We start from the raw sequence: 22314 nt of genomic DNA on the forward strand, positions 1-22314 counted from the left end.
AGACAGCACATCATCAAACGATTAACGAGGAAGTGGGCTGGTATTCCCCCCACGCCTAAAGCGTTCAAGCAAGGGATGAGCATTATTTTGACTACCAATGTGGATAAACCGTCTCGGGAACTGCGAAATGTCCTCCAATGATTTCTTCTCCAGAACCTCCACCAAGGTGTTCGCCCTGAAAACCATATTGGTGGCTGGATTTGTTGCATAGTATACCACTTCACGACTGAAAGTATCGCTGTATCTAACCCGGAAGGCTAGACGTAGGGCCGGATCATCGTGAGCTTCAGAGCTTGAGGTTGCATATAGACTTGTATGTATTTCTCCCGCAGGACAAAGCTCTAGTTTGATAAAGACCATTTCATCTAAGATATCCATATTAGCCGGGAACAGAATCTCGCAATAGTAGATATAGATGTGGCGCTTGAGCTGGTCTTTAAGCTTATAGCTATATTCACGATTTCGGACGTCTTCATTTTTCCACACAACACTTTTCACGCCCTGCCGCTTCTTGTCACTAGCCCCAGCGATGACGGGATGTGCAGCAGTGACACCGACGGGGTCAAGAAAACCTTCATCTATAACTCTGGCTGTAAGGCCTTGAAGGATATCAATGGGAGCTTCGTAGTCCCTATCTCCTGCCTCGGCCTGACACTGTTCTACCAGTCCTTTCATTTCTGCTGCGCCCGTCTGAAATGCTTGACCCTGCCATTGTGAAAAGCATTTCAGTGCTGCAATAGACTCTGGATCAGTGGATGGCGCATCAGTTCCTCCTTTATCAGAGCTAGTAGAACATCTCTCCTTGTCTTGAGGCCGCGGTGACTCCGCACACAGACGAGATAATCGGTTTCTGTAATCTACCTTTCGCTCGTCTAGATGCTTGTGAACAAAGTCTCCTATCTTTTGATACTGCTCCACATTGAAGGATTCATGAACCCTCACCCTTTCAGTGGCTCTCATGCTGGGCTGCGGGCTTCTTTCTTTGGATTCATTCCCATCACTTTTCGGTCTCCTTGGAAGGAATTTCAAAACCATTAAAAGGCCGCGCGTAAGTGAGCCAGCAATCTTCTCTATTTCTTGAATATCTTCAGCTTGGCCCATATTTCTTCTGGTTAGCCAGAGCCGGACACCCTCGTCCACAGTGTCAGCAGTCAAAGGTTCTCCTCCGAGTCTTTCTTTCCTTGCTTGGCGCAAGATATAACCAATAACGCTGCTGTTTTCACAGAAAAACGGTCTAATATCGTACTTTAACGATGGGATGAAGTTAACTGCAAATCTCAAAGCTTCGCTTATCTTGATACTATGTCTTGTGCTAACGGACCAGATCTCTGCAGGTAGAGGAGGACAGCAGATAAAAAGCCGATTTCGTAAGGGATCACGATAGAGTGGATAGTCAAATCCGCGTAGAGACAGAGTATGGCGCGAAGACCTCACAATGGCTCGTATAAGCTTCTCTGATTGAGGCCCACATAGAAAAATAATCTTAGCTTGGCTGTTTGCGAGCAAAGTCTCATGGAACTTTCTGGCATCAGGATATGTCAGAATATCATGACCAAGATGCTTAAGACCTATACTCGTAAAACTTTTGAAGTCGTAGGTCCAGATGAGAATGTTTTCCTCAGTAAAGCCACATCCATCCAGAGACCATGGAATTGTGAGCATTTGCTGCTCGTCGTCATTATTACTAGCCCTCATGGGCGTATCATTCGCCCCTGAAACAGCAGCATAGTCAAGAATTGCGGCCACTTCGGAGGTCAAGCTACCGCAAAAGGGTATATGAGCCAAATCTTCACTGAAATTGGATGTTTCTTGTTGTAGCTGGAGTGATTCTCTGATCTTGTTAAAGGCCTCTTCGTCATTATTCAGAGCTATTTGTAATGCAATGTCGAAATCTTTCTCGAACACAGCCTTGATACTTTCTTTCCGTCTTTTCTTCTCAGCAGCTGCCTTCTGTCGTGAGTTGAAAACGGCCCAGTATTGGATCTGTCTATCTGGTGCCTTACTGGGACCAATATTTGCCTTGGTCCGAAGTTCTTTGTTCAGGGCCAGGTTCCCCTGCACGAGCGGTGACATTATATTAAGACCCCATCCCAAGGTTGAGGCCTTACCATCATTCTGGTACTTTGATCCCAGTCGATTCAACATTCCGTGATGGGTCCTGAAAGCTCTGCAGAACAGGGCCTCAAGTAGATTGCTGCAGGCTTGATACCATCCATCAGTCACCGTGTCCTTAGGGAAACCCCAAAGCTTGATAAATCTAGCATATCGATGACCGTTTCCTATCCACAGATTAAAGTAGTAGAGACTTGCTGTTGATCCTTTGATAATTTGCTGGGCATGTTGGCACACAATCCGCCGCCATGATAAAGAGCATTGGCCTATATATAACCTCCACCATGATGTATCTCGGTCATCACATACAATGCTTGCGTAACCTAAAGGCATATTCCAGGGCTCATTGCTATCACTTTGTTGACAGATAATTGCGTTCAGTGCAGTTCTTGTTACTTCATGGCCCTGGAATTGGATAATGTGTGGACTTATAAGGTGGATCAGAGATTCTGTTACTTTCTCCACACCACCATGCTCATCAATAATCTCAGGGTAATTGCAATGAGGCGATGATGATCCTGGTAATAATCCCTGTTTGATTTCACTGATCATTTCACTGCACAGTGGCTTAAGGTATGGAAAGATGAATTTTTCTTGCAGTGAAAGCTCCTAAGACTCGTCATTACTAAGGGCAATCGTTCCTGGTAAATTTAAATACTCACATCCCTCACGCTTCCATCGATAGCAAACCACGTCTTGTCCGAATGCTCGGGTGACTGGACAGATATATTCAGATTTACTGAAGTGTAACGGTCCAACGGTCTCTGTCTTTTAAAAGAGATCAATTCTGATACTGAGCTCTGTCTCTTAGTGGTGAACATCCCATGTTGCTTCGATCTCCCTAGCATCGGGTTCAAGCTAACGTCTAAAGCTTTCCAACAGAGTTAGCAGATATGCATAGTATACAAGAGCTTTCTCTCTGCGTGATAACATACAGTCTGGCATATTCGGGCAGATAAGTTGATGGTGCCCTTTAGTTTTGCATCTTCTGCACGTAATCTTCGTACACTTGATGATGTTATGGTCTCCTTTGCAGTAGATGCAACTCTTGAATCCAGGACAGTATTTATCAATATGCGCCAGAGACTTGCAGTATTGACACGCTCGTTCCGGGTTATAGGACATGATTCCAAGGCAGTGTGAGCTCGTACCGTGCAAATGGTTTCCTATTGTTTCCTGTATGGCTGTAGTATGGGTCAAGGAAATCTCCCTATACCAGTGTGTGTGGATTTGGCAAGTAATAGAACACTTACAGTATTGGCTTTCACTCGCCGATGCTTCACGGAGCGACGACTAATATCCCACTACTATGGGTGCAGCGAGATGTGATTCCCCGTGAATCCTGCACCAGAAATAGGCAGCTGCCAACTGCATCTACACATCGTGTGTCACATGCCTCATGTGACTTTCTCGTGGCGTCATCATTATATGATTGAGACCACTCCTAAGGCTACTATTACTGTGAGCCCTGTTGACATGCCTAGTTAGGAATGATGATTGATCATTGTCATGTCATCCTGACCAAGGTCATTCTCGGAGTCTGATACGTCACGTGGTATGACATGGGATGACCGATGTCGACCACACAGCCGATGTATTACAAGGATTCAAGAGATCCACTGATAAAGCTGTCGGTTTCTGCCGAAAGTACTAGAGTAGGAGAGGTGGATTCTGAAAACATGGGGCCACAGCTAATCTGAAAGGGCTTAGATCATACGTAAATAGTTATTCCCCCAGTCTCACGTGAGGCACAAGTTGCCACAAAAGCAAGCTGATATTGCATGATACTGAGAGTAACCTCAGCCAGGCAGGCCCCTGTGGCGCAATCGGTAGCGCGTAAGACTTGCAAGTACTCCCGAGGACCCCTTTACATCAAACACGTTACTAACTATCTCTGCAGCTATCCTTGAGATCTTAAGGCTGTGGGTGATCCCCACCAGGGGCTATTCATTTTTTCCTCTCCCTTGAGGGGTCTCGGGAATGTGGAACACACCGCACTTCCGGAACCACCCGCAACGCGCGCTCCCGCCCACACGGCCCTGCCACCGATTTGCATACAACGATTTCAATTTACTTTAAGATCAAGCGATTATCAACGTATCATACAAATTTGTATGTACAATGATGCTATTCAGGAATTATTAGAGATTAGAGTCTCTGAGCAGGATGCTGCATATGGGCCATTCCTAATCGAGAGAGGTCATCTTCGTAGCGCCACCAACTGCTTGCTCAGTCCTTGTATTGGGATCCCAAAGAGATCGGACCTGTATAGCCAGGAACACTGTACGCAGGTGTAGGGATAAGCACGAAAGGTGCCATTCGAGGTCTTCCTTCAACGTCACTCTCTAGCTGTGTCTAGAGACGGGCGTGAGCAGGTGTGTAGGATGTCTGTATAGGTTGACTTGGCAGACTAGGTGGCAGACTAGGTGTTTGGTTAAGCGGCTCACGCGTTGGAACAGGTGTAGTGATTGCAGGAATACGACGCTTTTTTGCAGGCACTGTAGGCGTATCGTGATCTGTATCCGCCCGTTGCTTCAAAGCATCAGATTTTGCTGGTTTTGCTTGCTGTTTCGCTTCCTTTTCTGCCTTCTTTTGTATAGAGGCACGTTGGTTCTTATCTGCCTCTGTGAGGTCAAGAACCACGCCATCTGCCCGGACGAATGCACCTTTCTCATGCAGCTGACGTTGAGCAGTGCGGAACTCTAGTCTTTTTGCGTAGCTCAAGTAGTTCGTGGCGGAGTAGATCAGTACTGCAGCATTTATGCAGGTAGCAGTCCTTGAGGTATTTGTATAGCTTCTCCCTGCGTTCAGGCGTGGCCGACTCGAACGAGCGTAGAATCGTATTATACTGATCAGGCTGTGGAGGAGGTGTTGCAGCATCAGATGGAATACCAGCTGCCTGAGGAAGATTAGCAAGATCAAAGCCTGCTCGCTTAAATATCCGCTCTTTGCTAATGGGCCAGAGGCCTGATGACTGCCACCTGATACTATGTTCTCTGGAGTCATGGCATCCTCCCGTGCTTGCCACCACAAAGGTATGAAATCATGCTTCGTGATGTTGACTTGGCCGGTTCGTAAGCTCTCCCATAGGTGATAATTGTAATGCCAGATCGTGTTTCCTTGCTGTACTGCTGTCTGCGGGATAAAGATCCTCTTCAACCAGTTCAAAGCATGTTGTGTATTGCTGTGTCCCTTTTCCTGCACCACCTACCAGCGTTTCGGGGTCAGGGATCATGTGGTTCCATGAAGTGTTATTTGATTTGCCTTTGGGAATGACACGGTTGTATTGGCTATCTAGATCGCGCAGCGGAACGGGCGCGAAGAGGTCTTTATCCTACCTCAATATCTACCTGGATGCCGTCAAATGCCTCGATCCATGCCCCAACACACGGACAAGCGCATGCTGCAGGGAGGGAAAGACAATTGGCTAGTAGTGTACCGGTATAAGACCGGTCTATTTTATCGTTGAAGCATCGTTTATAGCTCACTAGGCTACTACCTTTCAGGAATTCTACTTCGTTCCTGTATTCAAAAGACTGCGTATCAGATTTCATACTGAATTGGACTGTCATCTTCTCTCCCGGGTAGCACGGCTTGTTTCTGAAAGGAATTTTGTTTCCTGGGTGGAAACTGCTCTTCACAGTGAAGTTTTATCTTGACCATGAGACGATCATCCCTCCGTCACAACTCGATCGGAACAGTCGTTAGATGAACAATTTATACTGGTGCTATCCTTGAATATTTCTAGCGTGCAAGGACAGAACATGGCATGAACGGGGCGCTATCACAGGAGACAAGCAATCTACGAGTATTATCAAAACCCAAAAAATAAATAACATTATGTAACATTAGTAGCTGCTCGCCTTCATAGATCATCTTCTCTTCCAACAGCCACTTGACCATGGAGTCCACTCCATGGACCCTTCGCTGGCTGTTGGCTCTGCTGCATTTTGGCCCTTGACCGAGTCAATCGTGCCCCCGACGGCCACATGCTGTCCTCGCCCGATTCGCCCTGCCGGTCACGTAAGGTATCCTCCAGGTTCTGGTTAAGTATTCTATAGGCATCTTCCAGCGCCTGTTGCGCATCCTGCGCTGTCTCTATCCCTTCCTCCAGTCGGTACTCGACGTATTCTTGTTCAGCCATGCCTGCTGCATCTGAAGCAGATGCCCATGCCTCGGCCAGGTCAACAAGTTGGTCTGGCTTGGTGGACTCCGTACTCGTGGCCTGGTGCGAAGCTAGAGTTGCTGTCGCATGTTTGAACCGTGGCTGGCGTGCCAGAGTTGGGTACTCTGGGAGAAGGTGGCTTTCATCTCGCAGCCTGCTCAGAATGCGAAGGGTGGTGGCTTTTTCTTTCGCAAGCATACCCGACAGGTAGAATTTCTGTAGTGCCAATGCGCGCTGGCTCCTGGCCAACGGCTGAAGGACATCGCTGGCAAAAGTAAGGACTCCCAAAGCATCCAGAGATTGTGTGCCCTCTGATGCATTCTTCCCCTGCACCAAGCTAGTAGGCCGTGATGAGGGCTTTGCCGCCGGGAGAGTAACTGGTTGGCAAGCTCTGGAGGCCGCATCAAGCAGACGCTTGCGAGCATCCGCATATGCAGCGTATTGTTGTGCAATATGCGCTTTCTTCTCTCCAAGCAGACGCACAGACTCATCCATGTCCTCCGAATGAAAATCTCGAGAGGCCGAACGGTTCTCGTTGTTTCCAGCACTCACTAATTTCTCCTCCACCCAACGCACCAACTCATTACGAGTTCGCTGTAACGCCACGCCCTGAACTGCGTGTGGAATATCTTGGGCCTCTACGGGCGCTTGCTGCGCCTGAAGTTCTTCTAACAACCCTTTCTCTCTCTCCAGCTGAGCCTTGGCGCGGATAACGGCTTTCTCCAGGTTATGCAGCTGCTCTTCGACGGTAAGCCCGGTGGTAGAGCCATGTCGGGTAACTTCGATTTCTGGTGGTGGTGCAAGCTGCTGATAATGAATCCCACTATCCTCTAAATCCGCTGGTTTGGGCGTATCACGTTGTTTGAGCTCTTTGATGTAGTGTTCAAAAACCTGAAGCTTCGCATGTCGACGCCGGTCACGGAGAAGCCGCAGGTACTCCTGTAACTCCGCAGACGAATCCACTGTTGAATTTTCCGCCCGTGGTTTGCTCCTTTCATGGCCCACAGAAGTCAACTTCTCCACAACTGACTGATATTCCCTCCTTGCAGCCACATTCGACTGGAGCGCTTCTAGGTACTGTCTTCGCAACCCTGTCAACTCTGATGGAAGCCGCTTGACATCGACCACTGCTTCGTGAGGCACTGATAACGACAGATGGGATTGACTGTGGCATTCTGGGTGCTCGTTATTATTTTTTGCGAACTCGATATGGGAGCGAAGATATATGGTCAAAGCTTGCCGAATCAGCAGGGCATCCTGGCGGCTTTTGATGTAAGGTGCCAGAGGTTCGGCGATTGAGGGGATGTGGGTGGGTGTTGCGTGAGTCAACTCAACAGACTGCGCCATTGGACTGACTATTTGTGCGCAGACGTAATTATCCCGCCGAACTCCAGCTTGTTGGGTTGTCAAGGTAAGGCTTGTCCCTTCGACAAGATACTTAAGACACTCGTGATGTTGAAATAAGGTTCTTCCTGTTGTTATGAAATGGTTGCAGACGGGTGTTATTCCGATGTCGATCACACTAAGGGGTTCCACCGGTTCCCACTCTAGTCCAGGAAAGCTGAATCGAACTCCTTTCCCACCCTCGCTGTGTCTTCCACCACTGTCATACGCGCCGTTCGTTACTATCCGCTATGAGGGCTACCAGGTGACTGGATAACACGCAAGAGGGAAGCACCATCGAGGAGTCAGGAAGACGATGCGGTGACCTCGGGTCATGTGACCACTCCCGTTCACAAATGTGCCCTTCGAAGTTCTGAGGAATATACTATGAGCAAGAGACTTCGGAGTCAAGGTTTCTGGAATATTCTTACAAACTAGTCTTCATCATCGTCCATAGCCCTGGCTGACTTCATGCAAGCAGTATGATATGCGTACAATTCAAGCTATACTGACATATCGATTGTATATCATATTTACTGACAGCTATAGTAAAACTAGATCGTCTGCAACTTAGTATATCATTTACACATCGATCCCAATGATATGACATCTTAGATACTACGCTGCCAGCTGCTCTTCCCAACCCGATTTACTGGATCACACTCTGGTTGAGGTACAGGTCGCAGGCATGCGGACGCTGCACACAATACTTGGGGACCAGGGCGGTCGCCTGCACCCCATTGGCCACTAGATACTCGCGGAAGTTCAGAATGCGCTGGGTCATCAGCGTCGTGCGCTTCTGCCCGTTCTCACGATTCCCAGACCATACCAGCTCCGCCAGCGCAGCGGCACGCGGCCAAATTAGACTGGAGACCGTCACATCATCCACTTGCTCTGACCAGAGCGGTGCCTCTGCCCCTATAATGTGCTGAGCCTGGGTAGCGGTTAAATTCTGCGTGAAGTCGTAGTCATAGATCCGCTGCCATGTCTTGTATGGCGCACACCACGAGCCCCCGTTGCCACCATAGTTGAAGTTGGGAGTGCTTGCATCGGGATTACTCATTACATCATAGCGAGGGTCATTTGTGAGAAACCCTCCTATCCCACAGTCCAGATACATAAAATCCGCTGATGATACAATCACATCGTAACCCTTGGCAGTCAGTTGATTAATATAGTCCAGGCCATTATTCCAGGTTTGCATCACGATATTCGTGGGGACATCATGTGCATGTTCTGTGGATAGTACAATGTCTTCCCACATGACCAGTTGTCGCGAGGTACTGTAGTTCTGGAAGATCGGCACAGCATGATCGATCCAGTACTGAGCCAGGTCATTGTAAGTACGCGACGGATCTTGCGCAAACCACTCAGTGACGTAGCTGCTGAAGTTGAAACAGTTCGGCTGGATCTCATCCGCTCCAACATGGAACCAGTTGTCTGGGAAGATACTGGACAGCTCATTGTAGACCTGTCGGACTACCTCATAGGTGCCATTATAGATAATATCCATCTGGCCAGGCGGGGGCTCTACTGCAGTATGCAGGGCATAATTATCATTGGACCACCAGGAGTCGACGCAGGTCACCATCTGGGGGTCAACCTGCTTCCATCCAGAAGCGGAATGGCTAGGCATATCAAGCTCAGGGATAACCCGTACACCACGCGCTCGCGCATAAGCCACGACATTGCGCATATCAGCATGCGAATATACTTCGCGAGGAGAGTAAGCATCATAAATCATTTCTGGGTGTGCATCAATCTCCACGGGCCACGATTGGGTGTCTTCCATGTGCCAATGTAGAACATTTAGTTTCGAAAGAGACATGCCGTCCAGCTGCTCGTATATCTTGTTGACCGAGATGAAGTTTCGACCAGTGTCAATCATAATGCCCCGGTAAGGATAAAGCGGGGCATCCTGGATCTTAACTGGCTGTTCGATTATCAAACCGCCCTGTCCGTCGGCGATGACCAGCTGCTGGAGAGTGGTAAAGGCGTGGAGCGCTCCCCACACCGTGGGAGCCTCAATAACCACTGAGGTAGAGCCCTCGGTGACCTCCAGGGTGTAAGACTCGTCTACACCATGCTGAAGATCTGCAGCAACATCCAGCACGTTCACATCGACAAATTGGAGCGATGGAAGTGCCTGCGGGGACCTTTTAGTAGCCCCGGCCGTACCGGTGGGAAAGGGTTGATAAGACGGCACGGGACCTTGGGTTGCTGCAGGTACCCATTGCAGGGAGACGATAGAATTCCAGGCACGATTCCATCCATTGGCCAGAATGAAATCAGAAGTGTCCCTGGAGGTACGGAGACTAACGAAGTCGGCTAACTGCTTAGGACCCGACGAAGCCCAAGTGATGTTGCGTGGAGCTGGTAAGGGATTGACCTTGACGGCAGCGGCCCCAGCCACGAGCAACGTGAGGCACGCCAGCCAGAGATGATGAAGCAGCATGACGGAGAATTAGTGTCGACACTCAGAGCGAGGACGGATGAAGAGTGCGGAGAATCATGGTGGGGGAAATTGGGGTTAAAGAAGCAAAGAGGATAAGGATCAGCGGTGGCTGGATGCAGGGAGATACCATGAAACGGGGGAATGCATGAATGAACAGGAATGATGCGAAGCTATCTTGTTCTAGTTGACATAGTTGCCGCAGGTAACTAGTTAGTTAGTTACTACGGAGTACTTTGTAATCATTATTGAGTCTAATTTGAACGATGATCAGCATCTGCCCGTGGAATGTTTGTTTGTTTGTTCCATTGCTTACTATACTCCGGATTCCAGCGCCTTACGGGCCTGGTTCTCCACGTGACCATTGACTTCCGTTAAGGTACCTACCCACTAAAGATGGTAGGCGGTCACCCGCCCCGTCATTATGCAATGGGCCATACGGAGTCCAGGCGGCAAGCATCGCGTACCTGCGCGATTCCGCCCTCTGGGTTTCTGTTGTTGAACTTCTAGCATCTTACTTTCACATTTACTTACCTTAGCTCGGTTGTTGGAACTAATTTTGGGTCCACAAGGCTGTGCATAACTGTATATTTTAATTGTACGCAGTCCTATTGGATCCGGGATTAACTAGGTGTCGTCTCTACGCATTCTTTCGGTAGTACTTTTGGTTACATCGCAGTGTTTGGCTCGCGACTCCCGATGACATCGATCATTTATGAGACATCAATAACCACGACAAGCCTACTTCTGGAGCGCTTTCTTTGGAATCCCTCCCCATTACGGGCGTGGGACGTCCTGCGAGTACCAACGCCAATCCGCGACGCAATTGGCGCAACATGGAGGATATCCGACCGACCGCGAAATGGGCGAATCGCATGTTGCGCCCCTTGAAATCCATCCACCACCGACTCCAGAAACACTACGAGATTCGCAACAGCATAGCGGACACGAAATCGAAAGTCAAGCCCGATCCCCACGATTCCCACCGTTCGCGAGCCCCGCTAATCAACAAGAGAACCGGTAACGAACCAGGCTGCAATCTTTCAGACGAGGAACCCGACGATCCAGCATGGATCCCAGGAAACCGGGGAAATCGCCGGCCCCGGCATAATTACTCGAATCGCGGACAGAGGTATGGCGCACGGAGACGTAGTCGACTGCTGATCAAGAGCCCGGAAGTGCAGAGGACGCTGCCTGGCGCTATCGAAATCGCTACCCCATTGATCACAGGAACCATACCGGCACCCACGGAGGCGACCTTGTCTATTCGCAAACGGCTTTTTCGGAATTCGGGACCACCTCTGAGCGCTGTTGGGGCCAACAGGCAGTCGCGGACGAATAATCCCAGTTTTCCGGCATACCAGGGCTCATGGAAGGAAGTTTTGGATCTGACTGGAGACCCGGGCTTGGTGGATATTGCGCGATTCTTGGATCGCATGCTTATCAAATTTTTGGAGAATACCAGACCTGCTCCGACAATACACAAGCATGACGAGGAGAATCGCGGGGCCCGATCGTTACTATCTATGGCTGCGCGACGGCTGCCGGGGTTCATCGCCGAGGAGCAGCGCCTGCAGGATCAGGTGGAGCCGGATGAGGATGTTGACATGTGTGATGCATACTTTACTGAGCTCGAAGCTCAATATGCTCCTGGCGGCGGTGGGTGGCAGCCGCTCCGTGAAGCTGTGCGTGCGCAAGGCATCCACCTCATCTCTGAGATGATGATGAGAGAATGGATACCCAGTTTGGCGGTCTGTCGCCTGCTAGGGGAATGTCTTGAGCACGGGGAGTTGGATGCCTTCGAAACACTTATGTCACAATATCTTACGACCATCAAGACTCACGACTACCCAACAGCTTTCGATCCTTCGAAACCTGTGGGCCACTGCGATAACCCTATCTACATATTGCGCATTTACTACTCGAAGGCCCCCGAACGAAGATCCTTTGTATTTGATGAGATGACAAAGCTCCTGTCTCGTAGGGCTCTTCCGCCCGAGTGGATGGTCACTACAAGATGGAAAAAGTGCGTGGATAGGGCTATTCGGTCACTATCAATTGGCGACGGAGATTCAGCTGCTGCGACCCGGACTATCGAAGCTATCATCCTTTCATCTGCTGGTATATATCCCGCCACGGATTCGCTGGTAGCTCGGAACAAGGGGAGAAAGGTACCTCGTTCTGTACGTCAGAAGGACACCCGTGCATCGGTAACGAATCCTACAAGCGTGCCTAAAGATCAATCTCCGTGTCCTGTTCCCATCCAAGATGCGCTCAGTAATCTTTCAGCGAGTCTAGTTACCGCACTGTGCGGCATGTATATGGCACGGACGCAAGCCTCCGGTGCCAATGACAAGGACACAGGCACGAAAGTCAGACATATTGTCGGAACGCTGTCTTTTGAGGTACAACGGGCAGTTGGATTGGTACTGTCGCGTCGCGAGATGGAGGGTCCAAGCTTCCAATCCCTGCGTCGGGGATACGTCTTGTTGGGTGAGTGGACGCTGCAGTGCACTGAAAGTTCCACGCCTGAGGTCATTAGCCAGTCCGGCGCCATCTCGCCAGAAAATCTAGAGTCGCTTTGTATATCGTTGATACACCAACAGGATGCAGTCAAACAGCTAGCAGAGTTTGTCCAACAACTGTTTCGATGCTGTGGGCATGCGCGCGAAGATGATCCTGCGAGGACACCTCGAAAAATTCGAGCTATCGTATGGCGGCTTGCGCGGCTGACGAGTATGAAGGGCATTTCTCTGCTCCTCGCCAAGGTAGCTGCGGAAACAGCAATGGCGTTGGCGGAGGTTACATTGGATGTGGATGACCACGCGTGGGCTCTCGAAATTCAAGAACAAGCCGCTTCATCCCAGCAAGAAGGGAATCTCCACCAATCTGCCGCATTGGCACATGTGCCACAAAACGATGTGATTCACCTGTACCGATGGGAAGAAAGCATTGGGGAATGGGTATCCAGCACGCCGGTCGCCAAACCTCTGGCGTCCCGTAATGCTGATGGCGCTTCAAGCCCTCTTGCTGCGACAACTAAGCGGAGACCATCGGCGCTCTCCTGCTCAACCAGTAGCAGATCGTCCAGCCCTGAACTTTCGGAGGAGGCTGCCTCCAGCGTGACATCATCTGCGCCATCGATGAGCGGGAAACGAGGACGCGGGACGAATGATTGGAGGCCACCGTCACCCAAGAGACTTCGGTCAAGTTCGAGGAGGATGAGTGCAGCTCCAGTCGCGTCTAGCGCTTTGCCAGCGACACGTGAGCGCCTTGCTGCGGCTCGCTCCCTCGAGCCAGATTCTGCACCGATTGCCACCCGGGCACGAACGGCCCTTCGCGATTTACCCCAGGCCAAGAACAGCACCTTGAAGAAGACGAGACTACAACCAGGCCCGACTACACCCAGCATCTCCCGCGCGGACCCTATCAAAGTGACTCCCCTCATCGAGGTGGTTATCGTCAACCAGCCCGTATCGGTGAGGTCGCTGAATCGCACCCCCAGAACGGCACGAAAACAACCACAACCACCACCACAGATTCCTAGTCCACCGGTGGTGCAAGGCCCTCGACGCTCCAATCGTACGCGACCTCCCCCAGTCGAGCGGGTCATTCCATGCTCGGACGATGACAGCGAGGACGAGCTGAGTTTTCTGTTGTGAAAGAGCGGGGTCATGATGGTTACTTTTGCCCGTTCAGTATGTGCGGACAGTGATGTGAAACTCGGAGTGGTTGTTGGCGACGTCTCATTTTTAGACGAACTGCTTATTCTAACCCCATCCATAGGTCATTGATGGTGTGGTCTCTGTTCATTTTCAATTAGAGTATCCTTGTGATTCTAAGGTTTTATTGGCGAAATGGGAGCGATTGATTAATTCCGGGCAGGAGTGGATTGATTGGTTAGGTTCAGTTTGAGGATTTCTTTTTGGTTTCTGGCTTGATTGATTTGATTGACGATGATACCCGCGGGCAAAGGCTTTCTTCCAATTTAGTTCAACTCTTATCCTTATATTTGTTCGAGCCCGCTATGTAAGATGCTAAGCTATGCCGGTGCCTCACCGTCTGAACTAATGAATGATATGAACCTCAACGCCGTCAAACCCCCCATCCCAAAAGCTTCGCTGTAAATCTATGGATCAACTAATTGACTATGCATGTTGCAGCGGGTATAGGAGCAGTCCTCGCTGCAGCTTTATATACAACTACGCATTATATCGTATAGGAATATACTAGTGTCGTGCCCCGCAGTCATATTCCGCGTCACTTCCCGCGTTAATCAGGTCTTGTCGAAGGTATTCCGCCTTCTATTCAGCTGCCAGCCGACGGCTCCGATCCCTGTAGCCTTAACAGTAGCCTAAAGAGCAAATGAACAGATGGTAGATGCCAATATTGGAAGTCTGGAGGCTTTGCGTGTGGCTAGTTGGTCCGCAGCTATCTTCCCGCTACGTATTAGGGATCACGATAGTGCTGATTGAACAGACAATGGTACATCACTGAGTCCACCATCATCACATGGACTCGAACTTGGATTTTACTTTCTCTCCTTCCAGTTCTGCGGGCTCGGCTAACTCTTCCTTTATTACTACCCTCTTATGCCGTAATTTCCTTGATGGCTGCCTCCAGCTCCTTCATGTTTCCACCCACGACGCGCTTCTCCTGCAGCTGACCATCCTTGTACAGGACAAACGTGGGCATAGCGCGCACCTCCAGTTCCTGCGCCACCGAGCGGACCTTATCGACGTCGACCTGGATGAAGCGCACATTGGTGTAGGTTTCGCTGAGCTTGCCGACCACTGGCGCAACGGCCTTGCACGGACCGCACCAGGTTGCGAAGAAGTCCACGACCACAGGACCGTTAGAGGTGAGCGCCTTGAAGATGACGGGGCTGGACCGGTCAGTGCCCACATTACTATCTGCGGAGGGGGAGTTAGGATGACGACTCACTTGTCAACCTCGATAACCTTTCCGTGAGACATGGTGGATCCGGTGGTGTTGTTGCCGAAGAAGCGAGTACGGATGAAACGGAGGACTGTACGGCGTCAGTAAGCAGGCAGATGAAACACTATCCGTATGGCTTACCAAGGTAGACGACGATGGCGAGGATAATGCGGGAAAGCTCCATACTGGCGACGGGGAAACAGGCAGACGGACTGAAGTGGGTGGAGAGGTTTAGTCCTCCGGATTAATCTCTCGGCGGGTGTCGCGAATTCTCAGCTAAATGGTGCCAAAAGGGTCAAGCTGCGCCAAGTGAATGATAAGTGAATTAGCAGGAAGATTTCAATACCAATCAACTACGTCACACTAGCAGTATAGCTCATGTTTTAATTTCATTATTTTTATCTCTCTCTTTCGAGAACAACGCGCATGTGCTGACTAAACTACGGGGCAACGGAGAAAGTCACGCGCCGATGACATGGTGAATGCGATCGATACTGTTTGTACGGAGTACACCTGAACTGATTTATTTGTGACCCTGCTAGAAGCGGTCACTGAATCTTCAGCTTGACTACTGGTAGACTGTAATAATACTAATACTAGTAGTACGTACCTTTTGGTGATCCTACTTCAGTCAGTACTTACTAAGTGGTCTGGAACCGACCGGATCTGATTGGGCGTTATTTTTATCCGCAGGATAGCTGACAAAGCCAGCACAACCAGCACAACCAGCACAACTAACTAGTTATCACTCCAGATCATGGCGGCGATTGCCTCCCTGAAGATGGCGGAGTAGTAGTGATCGACGAGGCGAATACGCGTCAACCATCATCTAAAGATGTCCCTTCCCTTCAATTGATCTACTTCAACTCAACATGGCAGGCAAGAAAGGCCCCGTCCTACCCTACCGCCGGGGCTCAGACGCCTCCGAAGCCGACTTCTTCGACATTCCCGAAGAGCCCTGCTGGTCCATCATCAAGCGCCAGCTCCGCTATCTTAAGAGTCCGCGGGCCTGGCTCGCCATCTTCGTCTTCGTGCTGTTTGTCCTATTGCTGCGTCGAGAGAAACCTCCGCCTCCGCCCCTTCCTCATATTGATTACGACCGAGTCGATTGGTCGCTCTACGCCTACAGCCAGTATGCGACGTCGAGCCCATACCTGTGCAATGCGCTTATCGTCTTCGATACTCTGCAGCGGCTTGGCAGCCGAGCGCAGCGGGTGCTCTTCTACCCCGAGAACTGGGACGTGCTGGTAGATGACGATCGCGACCGGGACAGCCAGCTGCTGGCGATGGCCCAGGAGAAATACAATGTGCTGTTGGTGCCGATTGATGTGCAGATGGTCAAGGCAGGATCGGGTAGGTCACTCATTACAACGGTTCGAGGTGTCAACGGCGTCAGGAGCTAATGCAGGAAGAATAGGACCAAGCGAGTCCTGGGACAAGAGCATCTCAAAGCTTCTTGCCTTCGGAGAGACCGAATTCGAACGTGTCATTCACATCGATTCCGACGTCAGCGTTCTACAAAACATGGACGAATTGTTCTTCCTCCCGCCCTCTCAAGTCGCCATGCCCCGCGCCTACTGGGAACTGCCCGATATCAAGCAGCTCTCGTCTCTCTTGATTGTCCTCCAGCCGTCCTACAAAGAGTGGTATGCGTTGATGGATAAGGCTCAGGCCATTTCGTACGGACAGGTCGACTCGAACGTCAGCTCGCGAGTTAGGTACGATATGGAACTGATGAACGAACGGTACGCGGATTCGGCCTTGGTTCTACCGCACCGACAGTACGGACTGGTCACCGGCGAGTTTCGCAAAGACGACCACCGGGCGTTCCTGGGTAATGAGCATGAAGAATGGGATCCGGAAAAGGTACTAGCGGAAGCGAAGCTGGTTCATTTCTCCGACTGGCCGCTGCCCAAGCCGTGGGTGATGTGGCCGCAGGAATTGTTGGCCGATATGCTGCCCAAGTGTAAGGTCAAGCCAGGCACGATGCATGAGAGTGGGTGCAAGGATCGTGAGATTTGGAAGAAGCTCTACGATGATTTCCGGCGGAGACGAAGGGTCTGTTCATTCCTCCTGTCTAATTGATGTGTTCTTGTTGCTAATGATGGTCGACAGGACGTGTGTAAACTGCTCAGCTATCCGGCGCCAAACTGGCCGCCTCGGGAGAAACCCCAGGGTCCTCTGGAGGCGGCACCAGAGGGTGTTCCAGTTCCTCATGCTAATTGATTTCAGTGTTGTGTATTTGGCATGGTGTTTCGGATGTGGTTACGGGTTTCGCAGATTGTATATAGACAACATGGATAATTTTGACTGCACATTGGCGCCGATGGATTGTACGATAAGTGAATGGGCATATTAAATATTTCCAATGACCGCTGCCTGTGCCGTAGCACTAGGCATCGTCAACCCCTGTGACCTGTCATCGCGGTTGACGCCTAGTACTTCTTATATGACGGTCACGACATGATCGAATCAATTCAATTGGTATCAGTTTTTATTCTTATACCGCATTAGTGTTACCAACAAGGATAAGAGAGATGAATTATCCACCTAAAAGAAGTAGCTTTGATAGACTCTCAGGTCTCTGTTCAATTTCAGTCATCACACTCAATCAGGTGTTCTTCTTCCACTGCTAGCAGTCCATTCCCTATATACATGTTGTGTGCTGCTTCGCGGGAACAACGCGTGGTGTTGTAATGCACGTGACCCGCATTAAAGGTGCCACTTGAGCTCAACTGCGATGGGAAATACGTAATTGATAATTCAGCACCGTCTGCCTCTGCATGGGGAACTCATATATGGTGAGTTATTGCTGGTCAAAAATTCTCATTGGGCTCCCTTTTACGTCTTCTCTTAATTAACATGAATAACCGTTTGACTTGCTGTAGATCGCTGGAACAATTTAGACAGAATCGCCACAGTCAAAATCGGATCGCATATGGATAAGGTCGCGCATACAGTATAATAAGATATATAAGAAAGAATGGCATCCTGGATCCAACGCCAGAGTGGATCTCATCACACACAGCTTGCGGCTACAGCAGTGATTTCGGGAGCTGCGGTCGCTGGTGCGATACTTGGCTACCAGGCTTTCAAAAGGAAGGATGCGGTGCAGCGCCTCAAGGCATCCATCCCAGATGTCAATGACCAACACCATGTTGAAAAGGTATCCTAGGTTCTTCGCGTTATATTATAGTAATACCATCTAACTTTCGCGAAGCTCACAGAATACGGTGTCGCGGCTGCAGCGCAGCTGAGCAAGGAAGATGAACGCAGTGCGCTCCTCGCTCGGAGAGCGCAGGAAGGAGACTACGATGATGGTACTGGCTTTGCTTGGAATACTCCCCTACAATTGTTGCGATGGATATTTGGCTAATTTCATTTATTTCCGTCTAGAGCTCATCCTCGAACAACTTGCTCGAAACCGTGTTTTCCTGTCCGATGAAGGCCTCGCGAAGCTCCGCTCGTCATACATAATCGTTGTCGGATGTGGAGGAGTCGGGTCGCATGCTGTGGCATCCCTTGCCCGCTCGGGTGTTTCCAAGATCCGCCTGATCGATTTTGATCAGGTCACGCTTTCCTCCTTAAACCGACATGCTCTCGCGACGCTGGCCGACGTCGGAACGCCGAAGGTGCATTGTATCCGCAAAAGACTGGAGCAGATCACACCGTGGGTGAAGTTTGACTGCCGGAACGAACTCTTCGGGGGATCAGTCGCCGACAGACTTCTTGCGCCTTGGAGTTGGGACGACAACGACAAAGGACACAAGCCTGACTATGTACTGGACTGCATCGACAACATTACGTCCAAGGTGGAGCTGCTTCATTACTGCCACTCGCACTCCATTCCCGTGATTTCGGCAATGGGAGCAGGATGCAAGTCAGACCCTACTCGTGTTACGGTTGGTGATATTTCACTTAGTACGGATGATCCGCTGTCGCGGAGCACTCGTCGACGCCTCAAGTTGTTAGGCGTCAATACCGGTATCCCTGTTGTTTTCTCCACTGAAAAGCCCGGTCCTGGTAAAGCCACTCTTCTTCCACTCAACGAGGCAGAATTCAGCAAAGGAGAAGTTGGTGAACTGAGTGTATTGCCCGATTTTCGGGCGCGGATCCTCCCTGTGCTGGGAACAATGCCTGCAGTGTTTGGCTACACTGTGGCGAACCACGTCATTTGCGACATTTCCGGCTATCCGATGGACTACAGCGTAGGTGGAAAGGGTCGGGATAAGTTGTACGATGGTGTCTTGGCAGCCTTGCAGGGAACGCTCGAGCGCTTGGCCCGGGCGGAGCATGGCCCTAGCCTTGTCGGGCTTCGCCTTCCCATCAGCAAGGATGACGTCGGATATCTGGTCGATGAGATCTTCCGCGGCAAGAGCGTTGTTAGTGGCCTCCCCAGTCGAGTCAGTCTTGTTCCCTGGGAGCGGCCTGAGCGAGGATTCGGACCTGATCCGGAGTGGATGAAGCAGGGGCAGACCTTTGTTCTGCTTGAGTTGAAGGATTTAGTGTGTATGACTAAGGATGAAGCTGTACGGCATGAAAAAGAAGTGCTTCTGGGTGGTAAGCAGCTGCAGGAGGTATACGATTCCAAGACGATTGAAATGGTGCAGAAGCGTCAACGGGAGATGGAGTTTCACGAGCAATATCGCTAATGACGCGGAGACACCAACGACTAGTGCTTCTTCAGGGACCAAGATACAGATGGCACTAGCACCTGGCACCAAGAGTCATAGCTACAAGTTGAAAACCTCGAGCCCTGCTTGGCTTTTGACAGTCTGACAGGCGGGTCTCAGGTGATGACCCACGAGTGTGGCAGGGTCGAGGGAAGCCGGCTCCTGACATTTTCTTGGTCGCATTGCAGACGTAAACCCAGCTACAGATTTTGGTGAAAGCCCCATCTCGCCCAATGAGTGTTTGGTCTTTGTGAAGATAGCATAATTGGAGTAGAGACTACAAGACGGGCCGGGATGTGAGTAAATTGGTACCATATCCAGACATGGCAGTCAAGTATCGAGCAAGGCAGGAGGATGTTCTGGCTGGGAGGACAAGATGGTTTGATATTGGATATAAGTGGCAGCTAGAAGATGTTGATAACAGCTAGACTGAATATAAACAAAGCCTAGAATACTTCAATTACAAGAAATACAGTATCAATGTACCACTGAAGCATTTGCCAGAAATTTCCAATCCGGTTATCTCCTTTGCAGAATATCGTAAAGGTCTAATATGTGCGGTAAAAAGTCCCTATCCTATCTCTCACATAATAGGAATATCCAGGCGTGGAGGAACCATGAGCGATAGAACATCATAAACTGATATCAAGAATCAATCATTGATATGACCGCGCGTCCTTAGGTGCTCGAAGTCATAACTTACCTAAACTTTCCTGATAACCCCTGATCATCCGCACCCTCCAGTATCATGATTTTCCTTCATGCTAGTATGATCAGGTTCTTATAAAAAATATTTAATTCTATTTACTATCATAGATATTTCCTGTTCTAAGTCTAAGTATCAAACAGATAAGTCTAATAATCCTTTCACCACAACCACTGTTTGACAGAGTGTTAATCCAAAACTAATTAGAACTTATAAGATGATTATAAAAATCGTATTTATCATAGTAACTCGCGGAAAATAAACATAATCTTTTATAAGGTCTTCATAAGTAGAGCTCGAACGTGAATGCTGAAGAGAATTTGACTCTGATGGCTTATGGAGAGAGAGAGAGAATAGATAGAAAAGAAAAGTAAAACATGTTTTACACGAGAACGTCCAGCGTTCAGAGATCAGTGTTATGTTCTTCACATCCATCATGAAATGATGTCAAAGGAGGATCGACCTGTTATTGAGCATCCTGGTCTTGTATAGCAACGCCACATACGCTCTGTTCACGTTAGTATCCTCAGCGAGAATTACATTGAAGCCAGGAAGAATTGGAAGTACCTGTCGTCTAGTCATAAATTCCTTGTACATCCCTAGCCAGATCTCTCGGAGATGGCAGTCATCTCGCTGACTAGTAGCAGGGTTGACCTCGCAAGGAGGCTGGGTCTGCTCGATCACATGTTGAGTAGCGGCAACCCATGGCTAGCGCCAGACTTAGCACAATCCCAAGGGGTCCATAGGGTATCAAATCCTTGTTGTTAACGTACCTTGGGAACTGGCCAGTCAGAGAAATGGAGGTATTTAGCTGTTCTTAGAACTTCGTCCGCATCCCACGGTTCATATGTATTTCCCAGATAGGCCTCATGGTTCTTGGCGCGGAATTCTCCCGTCAAAAGCATGTAAGGGCGGTGCGGTATAACGAGAGTATTATCTTCGTATAACTTGTTCATAATCTCCATGTCGTATTCTTCAGAAGGATTGTCCCATATCTCTTCCAACACCCGATTGAATTCATCCGTGGATGGTTGAATGAGCATAAGCCCGGATGTGAATACTCGTTCTTCCGGATAAAACCAGTAGGCCAGTGGCATGGCGACCGGAGCTGGTGGGAGTAGGAACAGCTCGTCCATCGTCTGCGTGTGTGTTAGTTGCGATGAGAATCGCCATGACTGGTCTACGAACCTGCAGCAGGGTGGCGTCAGAGTCTAAGTTGAGAACTCTGTCATAATCTGTTTGATTAAAAGCGAGGAGCTTCGTGTAGCTCGTTGACCATGGTGCTGTCGCTCATAGTTAGTATTTAGTCTTGCAGCGCAAAGAATTGATTTACCTCCTCCTCCTCCCTTCATGATTACCTCGATTGGCCGAAGCTTCACGTTATAATTATCTCTTGCAAAACGAAGTAGACGTGCTTCAATTGAACTATCGTTCTCAGACACGAAAAACTTGGCTGGATACATCAGCACAAGATCGGCTTTTGTACCGAGACGGTGAAGGGCCTCGAAGATCATGACTGAATTGCAGAGATAAGACCTGTCTGTGGCATATTGAGTGTATGCAAAACGGGACCAGTCAATGCGCTCCCTAGACAGTCCAGTGTGATAAGACTCGGAATTTCGTGTAGCGTCTGGATGTTTAGGAAGTCGTAACAATGTCACAAATCCCAAAAGAGTGGACACAACTAAGAAAAAGGCGCGGAAGACTTTCGGAGTTCTGGTGAACATTTTTCTATAGTAGCTGATGGCAAGACGTGGAGAGCAAGTTACCCAAGAATCTTGCTTCGAATTTTGTGCATCGTTTTTGAAGGCTAAAGAAAATAAAAGAGTGTTGTAAGGTCAATTAACGAAATTAACCCCCCATCAGCTTCGAGGCAGCCCCTCGG

At 49.6% G+C, this 22314-nt stretch overlaps 9 protein-coding genes and 1 non-coding gene across 10 annotated transcripts; 4 read left to right on the forward strand and 6 right to left on the reverse strand.

The window, feature by feature from the left end:
* Window positions 1-21: 21 nt before the first annotated feature.
* On the reverse strand, window positions 22-2664 carry AKAW2_40255A (uncharacterized protein; the record flags this gene model as incomplete). The annotated part of the gene is made up of 1 exon (XM_041688566.1): window positions 22-2664. One exon carries the CDS (start codon window positions 2662-2664, stop codon window positions 22-24), a length of 2643 nt encoding a protein of 880 aa, XP_041542338.1.
* Window positions 2665-3923: 1259 nt separating this feature from the next.
* AKAW2_t40009S lies at window positions 3924-4057 on the forward strand. Its single transcript has one exon. It is a non-coding gene; the product is annotated as a tRNA-Ala (tRNA).
* A 410-nt stretch (window positions 4058-4467) lies between these two features.
* On the reverse strand, window positions 4468-5118 carry AKAW2_40256A (uncharacterized protein; the record flags this gene model as incomplete). Its single annotated transcript, XM_041688567.1, has 1 exon — window positions 4468-5118. The coding sequence occupies one exon, from the start codon at window positions 5116-5118 to the stop codon at window positions 4468-4470; it is 651 nt and encodes a 216-aa protein (XP_041542339.1).
* Window positions 5119-5977: 859 nt separating this feature from the next.
* Window positions 5978-7624, reverse strand: AKAW2_40257A (uncharacterized protein; the record flags this gene model as incomplete). Its single annotated transcript, XM_041688569.1, has 1 exon — window positions 5978-7624. One exon carries the CDS (start codon window positions 7622-7624, stop codon window positions 5978-5980), a length of 1647 nt encoding a protein of 548 aa, XP_041542340.1.
* A 685-nt stretch (window positions 7625-8309) lies between these two features.
* Window positions 8310-10115, reverse strand: HEX1_1 (beta-N-acetylhexosaminidase; the record flags this gene model as incomplete). Its single annotated transcript, XM_041688570.1, has 1 exon — window positions 8310-10115. One exon carries the CDS (start codon window positions 10113-10115, stop codon window positions 8310-8312), a length of 1806 nt encoding a protein of 601 aa, XP_041542341.1.
* Window positions 10116-10948: 833 nt separating this feature from the next.
* Window positions 10949-13774, forward strand: AKAW2_40259S (uncharacterized protein; the record flags this gene model as incomplete). Its single annotated transcript, XM_041688571.1, has 1 exon — window positions 10949-13774. One exon carries the CDS (start codon window positions 10949-10951, stop codon window positions 13772-13774), a length of 2826 nt encoding a protein of 941 aa, XP_041542342.1.
* A 928-nt stretch (window positions 13775-14702) lies between these two features.
* AKAW2_40260A (thioredoxin family protein) lies at window positions 14703-15234 on the reverse strand (the record flags this gene model as incomplete). The annotated part of the gene is made up of 3 exons (XM_041688572.1): window positions 14703-14997; window positions 15057-15141; window positions 15192-15234. 3 exons carry the CDS (start codon window positions 15232-15234, stop codon window positions 14703-14705), a joined length of 423 nt encoding a protein of 140 aa, XP_041542343.1.
* Window positions 15235-15922: 688 nt separating this feature from the next.
* GNT1_1 (N-acetylglucosaminyltransferase) lies at window positions 15923-17276 on the forward strand (the record flags this gene model as incomplete). The annotated part of the gene is made up of 3 exons (XM_041688573.1): window positions 15923-16403; window positions 16468-17108; window positions 17166-17276. 3 exons carry the CDS (start codon window positions 15923-15925, stop codon window positions 17274-17276), a joined length of 1233 nt encoding a protein of 410 aa, XP_041542344.1.
* Window positions 17277-18033: 757 nt separating this feature from the next.
* AKAW2_40262S (tRNA threonylcarbamoyladenosine dehydratase) lies at window positions 18034-19702 on the forward strand (the record flags this gene model as incomplete). The annotated part of the gene is made up of 3 exons (XM_041688574.1): window positions 18034-18216; window positions 18271-18370; window positions 18447-19702. 3 exons carry the CDS (start codon window positions 18034-18036, stop codon window positions 19700-19702), a joined length of 1539 nt encoding a protein of 512 aa, XP_041542345.1.
* Window positions 19703-20895: 1193 nt separating this feature from the next.
* GNT1_2 (N-acetylglucosaminyltransferase) lies at window positions 20896-22156 on the reverse strand (the record flags this gene model as incomplete). Its single annotated transcript, XM_041688575.1, has 5 exons — window positions 20896-20937; window positions 20997-21137; window positions 21203-21568; window positions 21618-21712; window positions 21763-22156. 5 exons carry the CDS (start codon window positions 22154-22156, stop codon window positions 20896-20898), a joined length of 1038 nt encoding a protein of 345 aa, XP_041542346.1.
* Window positions 22157-22314: the final 158 nt, after the last annotated feature.

This window comes from Aspergillus luchuensis, chromosome 4 (assembly GCF_016861625.1).
Source record: "Aspergillus luchuensis IFO 4308 DNA, chromosome 4, nearly complete sequence".
NCBI lineage: Eukaryota > Fungi > Ascomycota > Eurotiomycetes > Eurotiales > Aspergillaceae > Aspergillus > Aspergillus luchuensis.